The sequence below is a fragment of the Melozone crissalis genome, unplaced genomic scaffold (genome assembly GCF_028551555.1).
Source record: "Melozone crissalis strain CALT ecotype California unplaced genomic scaffold, PUWL_Pcris_2 ptg000063l_1, whole genome shotgun sequence".
NCBI classification, from domain to species: domain Eukaryota; kingdom Metazoa; phylum Chordata; class Aves; order Passeriformes; family Passerellidae; genus Melozone; species Melozone crissalis.
This window is the reverse complement of record NW_026535841.1, coordinates 5,452,401-5,463,294: the sequence shown is the minus strand read 5'-3', so window position 1 is coordinate 5,463,294 and position 10,894 is coordinate 5,452,401. Positions and strand designations below refer to the sequence as shown.

The 10,894-nt window shown below is 58.4% G+C and overlaps 1 protein-coding gene across 1 annotated transcript; it reads left to right on the top strand.

Moving 5' to 3' along the window:
• The first annotated feature begins 7,074 nt into the window (after positions 1–7,074).
• Positions 7,075–10,301, top strand: HSPB8 (heat shock protein family B (small) member 8). The gene is made up of 4 exons (XM_054288862.1): positions 7,075–7,109; positions 7,203–7,870; positions 8,907–8,970; positions 9,814–10,301. The coding sequence occupies exons 2-4, from the start codon at positions 7,492–7,494 to the stop codon at positions 9,971–9,973; spliced, it is 603 nt and encodes a 200-aa protein (XP_054144837.1). The 5' UTR covers positions 7,075–7,109; positions 7,203–7,491; the 3' UTR covers positions 9,974–10,301.
• The last annotated feature ends 593 nt before the right edge of the window (positions 10,302–10,894 follow it).

The following is a 10,894-nucleotide window of genomic DNA, read 5'->3' as shown; positions in this document are numbered from 1 at the left end:
GACAGGAGCTGTGGGGTTTCCCTCTTGGAGGGAGCCTCAGACAGGTTGGGTTTAGGCTCTTCTTCAGGGAGCATTGCCCTTGGATGCATTGCTGGTGGGACCGGAGGGAGGTGCAGAGATTGCAGCTGTGGGGTACAGTCAGAACACACAGGGTTAAAAGGGCATTTCAAGAGCCAGGGGACCCCAATTCCCCTTCCTTAAAACACACAGCAGGATTCCAGGCAATCCTGGAATTCCTCCTTGAGCCCCTCTGGCTGCCCCGGGGCAGCATCAGCAGCGCAGCTGCAGGGCCAGTGCCAGGCTGCAGCGGGATGCACTGGTGCCCCAGTTTGTTACTGGGAGGCTGGAGCAGTGCAGGGGGACGGGAGGGGCGCCCACTGGTTGCCTGTTTTGCCAGGGAGCCACAGGCTGCCCTGGGCCCTGGGGTTTTGTCTCCGTGCCAGCCCAGCTGCCTGTGCAATTACTGTGTTTTGCCGGGTAACAAAGGCTTCTCCCAGCACAGGCTGAGCTGGTGCTGAGGAGTTTATTTCTCTTACAACACCTGGGTGCTTAGAGACGCTAATTTGGGCTTAAGACTTCCCTCCCTCCCTTTTTCCATCCCCTCCCCTTCCATCCTGCATGATTATTAACGAGTTTGGGCTTAATGAGTCAAGGAGGTGCGTGTTGTTTAAGTGTTACAGAAAAGGGCTGAGTGCAGCCACCATCTGCAGGAGGAGAGGGGCTAGAGAGGAATGCAACCCACCCCCCATCTACAGAATTACCTACAGGCCCCTGGCAGCTGGAAAAGGGACAAAGCAGCAAGGGGAGGAAGGCTGAGTGCCATGAGCTGCTCTGGTGGAACTGGATGATTGCCTCAGCAAGCCTATAAATGTGTTATCTGTTGGAAAGTACAGCAGCACAGGCAGGGATTCCATCTGGGTGGTACAGGAGGAAGTTTTATGTCAGGGACTCTTTCCCAGGATCTTTCCTGATGCTGGTTCCCCTTGTCCTGTGCCTTCAATGGCCAAAGCTCCCCCTTTTCCAAGACCCTCATCCCTCACCTTGCTTGCTGCAGGCAATGTGAGGATGAGGGGGCTGAGGCAGAGAGCTGGGCACTGGTATGGTTGGTGGCTTAGTGGGGATGGGTCCAACCTCTGGAAAGATCCTTTCTAGGATACAGAGAGAAGTGCTCCTGGTAAGGCTGAGCAAGGGCTGTGGTTGAGGGATCAAAGAAAGGATGCCACTGCCCTGCCTCCTGTGCTGGCCCCAGCAGCGGCCCCTTGGCCACCCTCTGCAGCAAACTCCCTCTCAAAAGGGCTGAAAACCTCATGCTTCTTCCCCAAAGAGTCTCTCCCAGTCTGATGCTGAAATGCCCCATCCTTCTGCTCCCTGGGAAGATCCAAAGGCAGTGATGGGATCCCAGACCTCCCCAGCTCTCCCAGTGTTTCAGGAGCACCCCCTGCCCCTTGGCACCCCATAACGCACACGCGGAGCTGCAGGAGGAAGCAGCCAGCCCGGAGATCCAAAACCACGGAAGGAAAAGAAAGAAGAGGGGCTTTGTGCAACTGGTGTAAATACCAAACTCACACTGACTGGAGTCTTCGTGGCTGGGGACAGATGATGGAAGCACCACAGCAGGGTTGGCAGCACCCACCCCGTGTGGGTCAGGAGATGACCCCAGGGGTTGTGTGGGGCAGCTCCTGCACTCGTCCAGCTGAGCCCTCCATCAAGGACTGCCTCTGCCTGTACAGTCCGTGGCAGCTAAATGCTCCTAGGGTTTTCCCAAGCAGACTTGCATTGGAGTAAACCTCTCTAAATTATTTATTTATTTATTTATTTAATATTATTATTATTCTATTTTTAAGTGTATGTCAGAACGGACCAGTATTTATTTATTCTGATTTTCTTTTTTTTCTGACGTTATTTTTGGATCTGTTTGTTTGTTCAAATGTATCCATGCCGCCGGTCTCGTGTAAAGGTTTACAGCTGTGGCCCCTCTCAGTGAGGTGGCCGGAGGAGTGACAGTCACTCCTGCTGCCACCGTGTCCCTGTGGGCTCTCACGGGACACACGAAGGGACGCAGGGCAGAGCTGCGCGCTTTCACCTTGGAATCTCGGGTTTCTCGTTAGATTCGTGCAGGAATGCGATGGGTGTGAGCGCAGAAACGGGTCTGGGACGTGTCGGAGGTGACAGCGAGGGTCTGCCTGGCGGTGCCACCAGCGGAGTGTCGCCTGCGCGGGCGCGGCCGGGAGCCAGCTGGCCCCGCGCTGTTTGCCTTGGCTGCGCCGGCAGCGCTCAGCCCGAAACCCGCCCGCTCCCGCAGCCACCGCCGCGCTCCCGGCCAGGATGCCAGGACTGCCCTGCCGTGTTCATCCCTGCCCGCTGACCCACCCATGGGAAAACAAAGGAGATGAGACTGTGAGAAAGCGATCCCCGCGGAAGGTCCTTGCAAAATCCAGCCTCTGGTGACGGATCTGATCAAGGCTCTGTGTGTATGTGTGTGTGTGCACATGTGCATATACATGTGAGTTTCCCTCGGTGTTATTTATTTTTTAACTTATTTAATATTTTTAGTACAAGCTTTAGTACACCCTTCCTGTTAGTGGACAGATGGGGTTTCTGTGGGTTTGTGTGAAGCTGTGAGTTTTTCTGTCTCTGTGCCTTTTGCCAGTGCTTTTTAAATTTTTTTTTTAAGTTGTTTCTCTCATTCACTGCTTTTATGGATTTTTGCTCTGCATCCAACATCTGAGATTGCTGCAGGTGCTGTCTGCAAAGGGCAGGTTCACCTGGAGGAAAGGCAGCTGGGTCATTTTGGTGTTGGTGAATCGCTGCTGTGGTCAGGCACACAAGGGGTGTTCAGGGCTGGCCACAACATCAGGATAATATCTGGGCTGGTTTTTGGGAGTCTCACACTCAAAGGCTCTTTCCCAGATGATTTTGAATCATCCCACAAGCACCCCTGCTGCCTTTTCCTGGCAGAGCCCATGTCACAGCACTCACTCCCAAATGTCTCCTTGACCCTGGAGCCATCAACTCTCCCATTCACTGCACCTGCCTTGCCTCTGGGTTTGTCCCACCTCTCCCAACCCCATGCTCCAGAAAATCCAACACCATTTCTGCAGGTTTGCTGGGAAGCAAAGACAAGGGATGTTTCAAATCACTGTTCTGTTCTTTCTTCATTGGTTACGGCACTCGGCTGAGCTTTGCTTTATGTTAACTGCAATTTTCTCAATGTTTTTGTTGTTTTGGGGACTGAATTTGTACCAAACTTGTCTGCAACAGCCAATCACTGTTATTTTGCTATGCATTGTACATATATTGAACAGGCTGAGGGGACTTGGCCTCTATTTAATATTTATTTCTTCTATTTATTGAGCATTACTTAAAAAAAGCTATTTGGGTGATGCTGTTGGGTCCATGAAGGCAGGAGCCTTTGAAGTGGTGCCAGATATTTGGAGAGAGGAAGGTAAATTTGGCTCTTTTGGACCTCACCACCAGTACTTAGAGAGGAACCTCATTGTGATGGAGATGGGCAAGGCAGGGGAAAACTCTCCATTTCCTTGAAGCAGCTTCTGTTGACAAATGACATCACCCTGGAGAGGAGTGGGGAATTCAGAGGTGACAGGCCAGCTCTGGTGGAGGAATAACCCTGCTCCTCTTCCTCTGCCATGTGGCACAGGGCTGCCATCACCAAAAATCCCTGGAGTTCTCTGATCTCCCACTGCTGGTCCCCTCTCCCCTCTGGAGGTTGGGGACACTTGTCACCCTTTGGATCAGTGATGAGGAAGGGAATAGGATGGAAGTGACTGGCCATGGTCTCCACCAGGAAGGAAGGATGTCCACCCTGCCCCATCCTGAGACCCTCGTGCGGTGCCCTGCTTTGCCCCCTTCCCCAGGCTTTGTGCCAGCAGCTTTTCCCTGGTGTGAGCTCAGTAGCCAGCAGCGCTGGGAGGCCTCCCCTGCTGTGTCCAACACGAGCAGAGCTTGCTGCAGGCATCCTCCCCCAGCTTTGAGAAGAGCTAAAATGAGATGTGCTAAAAGTCCCACCCTGCCCCAGCATTGCTCCACCAAGGTTGCAGCCACTGCTCTGCTCACCCAGGGGAGGTGTTTGTGCTCCTGGGGCAGAGCTGCCTGTGCTGCTGAGTGTGGACACAGCTCCAGTGCCAGCCAGTGAGTGCCAGTGCGGGGCTGCTGGGTGCCCAGCCTCGGGCTCCTGGGGTATTTGAGAAAGGGGCAGGTTCAGGTACCTAAGGGAAGCCATTGACCTTTAGTGTCCAGTGGGGTTTTATTACCTCTTCACCAGAGAATAAATCATTCTCATCACTTTGCTGCTCCCTGGCAGTTTACACATGACTGGGAGGGTCTCCAAAACAACAGTGTCATGGTCAAGCACCCCAGCTTTTGGGCTATTGCCTAGAGAACAACACCCTCACCAGCCCAGGGCAGCTCTCCACCTTTGAAACCCCAGGAATGAGCAGAAGATGTACAACAAAAGCCCAGATGTGAGAAAAGCCACGAGGGAAATGGTGCCTCTGTTCTCTGCCTGTTGGTTGATTACACCCCCACCGACACCGGCACATCTGTTTGTTTGAGTTCACTGTAAAGCTCCCCTTGCTCTCCATCCACATGTGTTCTGTATCCTTTAGTCTTCCTGGGTGTTTGAGTTGTTAGCCTGGTTAGAAAAAGGTTCCAATAAAGGTTTGGACAGTATTTCCTTTGCATCATGTTCCTTTTGCATACAAGTGCGTGTGGTGGGATATTTCGGGTTGTTTCAGCTGCTCTGCGGGGAAGGGCATGTGCCTCCACTCCCAGCTGCTGAGGACTGGCTCCTCAGGGCACTGGCTGAAGCAAAAAAAAAGTTGTGGGCTAGCATTTCTGGCAGCTCTGCTTTCCCTGCTGGGCCAGGCTCCTGCTGCCCTTTGCCAGGCCCTTGGATCCCCCCACCCTGTTCAGGCACTGGGAGCCCACGCCAGAAATGTGCCCATCTGTCCCTGGAGGTCACACTGGGCTCACTAGTGCTCTCCTCAGGGCTGTGCCCTTCCCTCCCTGCCTCAAGGTTCCCATGCCACAGGGTCCTGCCATTGTCACCTTCTGGGCAGCAGCCAGGGGCAGTGGGAGCTCTCCAGCACCCTGAACTCCCCCAGGGGAGCAGCAGCACTGGGCCATGTCCCCATGTCCCCATGCTCCTCAACAGGGCTCAGATGGCACCCAGGAAAGGTCTGGGCAGGGCACAGGTGGGAACACGGGGCAGCATCCCCAGGTGTGTGTCAACCCAGAGGAGAAGGGGGGCTGCAAGGGCACTCCATGCTTCCCAGAGCTGATGTGGGGTGGCTCGGGGTGGGAGGCAGCCGGGAGGATTGGAATGACAACAGGAGCTAAATTGGGATGGCCCAGAGAGGGTGAGAGCAGGCGGGAGGAGGGGACGTGTGACTAATGGGGATGAACAAGGCGACAGAAAGAATTCCTGGCCGGGGAGGGAGGATGGCCTGGAGCTATGTGGGCAATGTGGGATGGGGGATGTTGTGAGGCTCCTGGAAACACGGCAGGATCGTGGGACTGCCTGAAACCTCCTCGGGGCTTGTCCATCTCACCCCGTGCGCTGCCGTTTGCCCAAGGGGGTGGCAGGGCTGGGTGCTGGGGCGATCCTGCTCCCCAGCCAAGCTGGGCCCAGCTGAGCTCATGGTGTGTGTGACAGTGACCGCCAGGACTGCCCCTGTACTGTCACCCATGGGCACGAGGAGTCCCCAGGCAGGCAGAGGCAGCCGGGCAGGACAAGGGAATGGACGGGGATGCTCAGTCCCTCCACCTGCAGCTGCCTCCCCACACCAGGAGTACTCAGCTGGTACCTCCAGGCATCCCTTCGGACCCCAGGGAGACCCCTGTGTGTCCCCATGCTCGGGGGGCAGCCCTGCCCTAGCCAAGGAGAGGCAGCTCCCCGTCCCCAGCGTGATTGATGCCATGGAGCCACCAGCGGCTCCATCCCTGAGCGGCCTGTGCTGCATTAAAGCTGCAATTACTTCCACAGAGTCCATTAGAAAAATTGCAGATGCTGGAGAGAAGGAGCAGGATGCAGAGCCAGGATGCGGCATGAGGAAGTGCCAACGTCACCCTCATCGATCACATCCCATCCTCCAGCGCTGCCCACCGGAGCCGTGCCCGGACCGCCTCCATGGGGACCCCGTCCGTGCCAGCCGTTCCCCGCCCGTGGCCGGGCTCGGGCCGTGTCCCCGGTGATGCTGGCTCGGAGCTGCCCCTCCAGCGCTGCTGCCGCGCCCCTTCCCACAGCTCGCAGCTCTCAGCCCGCTACCGCCGCTGCCCTGTAATTACGGGCCCGGCCGCGGCTGTGATTAATGCCTCGCCCTGCCCGCACCGCGATTGCGGCAGGGCCGGGGCATGCGGCGGGACCGGGAGGAGGAGGAGGAGGAGGAGGAGGAGGATGAGGATGAGGATGAGGATGAGGATGAGGATGAGGATGAGGCAGGTGCTGAGCAGCGCTGCTGCTGCCCGGGGTCCATTTCCTTCCTGCAGTCAGGGGATACTTCTCCGGGCCCAGCTGGTGAAGATGGCCAGAGAAGCATCCTGGAGAGGCTCACCCTGTGCCCCTGCCCCAAACACTGCCCACACACCCCCCTGGGGTGCCACTGCCGGGGGTGCCAGCAGTGGGTGACCCATTTCCCGGCACGGCGGTGCCCCGGGGACACGCGGCTGTACAGTGAGGGCAGCAGCTCGCTCAGCCCCACCGCGGTATTTTTAACAGGTGACAGCGGGGTGAAAGCAGCCAGCCCCGGCTGAGCTTGGGGGCTATTTTGGGCGGGCAGAGCAGCAGGAGGGGGCGGCAGGGGCTGGGGCAGCTGCCGAAGCGCCGCGGCCCCGTGGCAGCCGGGATCCTCAGCAGAGGTCAGCTGCCACTGCCCAAATTCTCCTCGGCTGTTTCATCCTCTCCAAAATACTCGGCTGACAGGGCAGGACTTGCAAAACACACACCCCCCTCCTCCGAAATCCATATAAATAGTACTCGCCCAACGGCTGGAAGGTTAGAGAAGTTTCTGGGCTCCAGGCTCAGGCATTTATTGCAGCTCTCACCCAGGAGCAGCAGGGAAAGTTGCACATAAAGTGCTGGAGAGTGAGAAGTGAGAGAGAAGCTTTTTAATCTCAGGATATCTGGGTTTATTATTTTTTTTTTCTCTCTCTCCTGACAAGAAGTTTTATTTTCCTCTCCCCAGTCCTGGGATCGCAGCCAGACAGGAAGCGTTTTCTCGCGGCCAGAGAGCTCCCTCCGTCCTTCCTGCGCTCCTCCGGCTCCCGGTGATTCAGCCCGAATTGATTTTCTCCTCGTCCTTCACCTGGTGCCGGGAAGGAGGCACCGTCCCCGCGCACCCGCGTCCCACGGCGTGGATGCGCCTCCTCCGGGACAGGCTCCCGGGGGAAGTTTGCAGCCAGGAGCGGCCGCACAGAGGCTGAGGCTGCGTGTGAGAGCCGCGGGGACACGCTCAGACCCCTCGGAAGGCAGCCATGGCCGACAGCCAGCTGCCCTTCTCCTGCCACTACCCCGGCAGGCGCAGCCTCCGCGACCCTTTCCGGGAGCCCGGCCTCACCTCGCGCCTGCTGGACGATGACTTCGGCTTGTCGCCCTTCCCCGGGGACCTGACGGCGGACTGGCCCGACTGGGCTCGGCCCCGGCTCACCACCACCTGGCCGGGCCCGCTGCGCGCCGGGCTGGGCCGCACGCCCCCCATGGCCCCCGCGTACGGCGCCCACTTCGGGGGGTACCCCGAGAGCCGCAGCCCCGCGCCCTTCCCCCGCGAGCCCTGGAAGGTGTGTGTCAACGTGCACAGCTTCAAACCCGAGGAGCTCACCGTCAAAACCAAGGATGGCTACGTCGAGGTGTCAGGTGAGAGCCAGGGCAGCGGGGAGGTGGCAGTGCCAGCTCAAGGGATTGCTGCAAAGTGCCAAAATCGCCTTTGTTTTAAGGGGGCGGCAGAACCCCCTGTTTGGGACCAGGAGAGGGCTGCAGCAGGGCTTTGGGGCATCTCCAGGGACATTTGGGTGTCACGGGGGGGGATCTGGCGCACAAGCCATGGTGGTTTGCTGCCAAAATGAGGAAGGACGCGTGTCCTTTGGGGTAGATCTCCCTGCTTTGTGCCCTGGCTGGCAGCACCCGGAGCCAGCAGCCAAGAGGGGCCCCAGCTCTGCTCGGTTAATTATAGCCAGGGTGAGGTCGGCACGGAGGGAGATTCCCTTTAAAGGGGCCGAGGGAGAGGCTGGGAGGAAAGGAGCAGCTGCTCACAGCCCCCAGCCCAGCCTGGCTGGGTCGGCCACAAACACATCCCTGAAAAGTCAATTAATGTCGGGAACAGTCGGTGTGGGGTCCAGCACTTTTGGGGTGCCCGCGACTGCCCTCAGTGTCCCATCAGCCTGGCACTGACATTCCCATTGTCCCTGGGTCCTCCGGGCTGGGATCACCAGGGTGGGCTGGGGGCTGCCGCCTAACACAGCCCTGAGTGTTTGTTTGGAGCTCACTGCAGCACAGGGGGAAAGCCACAGCTCAGGGGGGTCCAGGCAGGCTCTGGCTGATGCTCCAACTTCAGAGACCCTCCGCCTGACAGAGGGGTGGAAAGGAACCCATCCTTGGGGGCGAGGCCAAGGGGGATGCTGCCACCAACAATGGTTTTATTATTTGTTTATTTTCTTAAGCCCCAGCCCTTGGCAGCCTGCGAGACCCCAGTTTTCCACTGGAAATGTGGCTGTGCTGTGTCTAGCATCTCCTGCCCCACACGGAGAGGCTTCCTGAGCCCTCCCCAGAGAAAGAGTTTGCACTGAGACAGGGAAACAGCTGCTTGGAAAACTCTCCTGTTGGGTTTAGTTGTTGTTGTTTGTTGGGGAAAAAATAATAAGGTGCTGATGTGGGGTGTTGGCCTTCCCTGCAGGCAAACACGAGGAGCAGCAGGTGGAAGGAGGGATCGTCTCCAAGAACTTCACCAAGAAAATCCAGTAGGTACCGGCTGGTCCGGCCGAGCTCTGCCAGTGCCCGTGCCCCAGCTCACACACGCAGGGACTGTTCCATCCCAAAATCTGCTCCTCTGCAGCACCTGCCTGGCCGGCCCGGGACACGGGGTGATTTGCCAAGGGAAAGAGAGGAGGAGGAGGAGGCCTTTTTTGAGGCTCTGTCAGTGTTCTCCATGCCCGGGGGTGCGGACAGGAGGGGAGCGGGGAGGAGGCGAGCCCGGGAGCAGCGGGCACGGCGGGCGGGCTCCATCCCCCGCCAGCCCCGGAGCACATCCCGGCACATCCCCGCATCCCCATGATGTCAGAGCGATCGCTATCGCCGTGACTCACCCGCGGCTCGCTTTGGCAACAGCACCGCGAAGGCGAGCCCCGACCGATGCGGGGGGCAGGTCCCACCCGCCGGGCTCGCACCGGGTGAGCAGCGAAAAGCATCGGAGCCCAGGGCATGGGAAGGGTTTCCTCGGCTGGCAGCGGCTCCGCTTTTCTTTTCCAGCCTGGAGGAGCGCTGTGCGTCCCGGGCTCCCGCGGGGAGGCTGGGGCTCGCTGCTGCCGGGCGCTCGGGCTCCTTTTACGGGCAAGGCTGGCCGGGATTTACTCGTGCCCCGCGCGGCGCTGACATCCCGTCAAACACATCTGCCGGGAGATTAAACAGAGCTCCCGCGGGGCCAGGAGCCCGCTCCAAATATCCCCCGCACATTCCCAGGCGCTCCAGCAATAATAACAGAGGCTTTGCCGGGGCTGCTGCCGGCCCCGCTGGGGCTCCGAGGGTCGGGATGCACCGGGGATGCAGCATCCTAACCCATCCTTGTCTCTCCTGCCCCCCTGCAGGCTGCCCTACGAGGTGGATCCCATCACGGTGTTCGCCTCCTTGTCCCCGGAGGGGCTGCTGATCATCGAGGCGCCCCAGATCCCCCCCTACCAGCAGTACGGCGAGGGCAGCGGCGGCAGCGAGATCCCCGTCGAGAGCCAGGAGGCCACCTGCACCTGAGCCGGCACCCCCGGCACCCCCGTCCCGTTGTCCCCTTCCCCTTCCCCCGCTCCCTGCGGCATCCTGACAGCCTCGGGCAAGGGTGACGGGTGCCGCTGGCTCGCAGGGATGATGGCAGCACCCGCCACCCCCGCCGAGAGCCGGGGCACGCACCGGGTGCCAGCCCACCGCCCCCGAGGGCTTCTGGCGCCCTGAGTGCCGCTAGAGATGTTGTGCCCGCGGGGCCAAGCAGAAAGGATGCTCCTCCTTATGGTTATTGTTTGTTCCGAGTCGCTCGGATGGGATATTTATAATACAATAGCAAAAAAAAGGGCCTGTTTTTTTTTTTTTCTTTAAAATTGACATGGAAACCTGTAGCTCTGTGTCTTTCCTCCTCCATGAGTTGGTGTTTTTTTTTTTTTTTAAACTACATCTCTGGAAGGACACGCGTGTGGCGGCGTGGCCTCCATCCTGAGAAACGGTCTGCGTGCTTTGAACGTTGGTTTGGGGTTTTGGTGTTGGTTTTTTTTTTTCCCTTATTTCCAAAGAGAATTTGTGCTTTTACTTGTCAGACCTGAGGAATAAAACCCAGTTGATGTTCTTAGCCTCTGCTTGTCTCAGCTGAGCCGGTGGGGTGAGCACAGGGCTGTGGGAGGGTGGTGGGGACAAGGGGAATGTCACCGTGTGCCACCTCCCAGCTTGGCACAGGTTATCCCTATGAAGGCAAGGACAAGAGAGATGTGTGGGATGCCTGCACCAATGAGGGCCTGGCAAGGACCATGGGCTCATCCTGGCCTCAGGGGGTTGAAAATGTTCTTCCTGCTTGGGGATGCCAAACCAGGCTGTGAGTTGGGAAAGTTGGGTTTGCCCCATCCCCACATCCATCCCACCATGCCAGCTTCCCACCTGCAGAGAAAGCACTTTCCAAATGGTGTCTGCTGG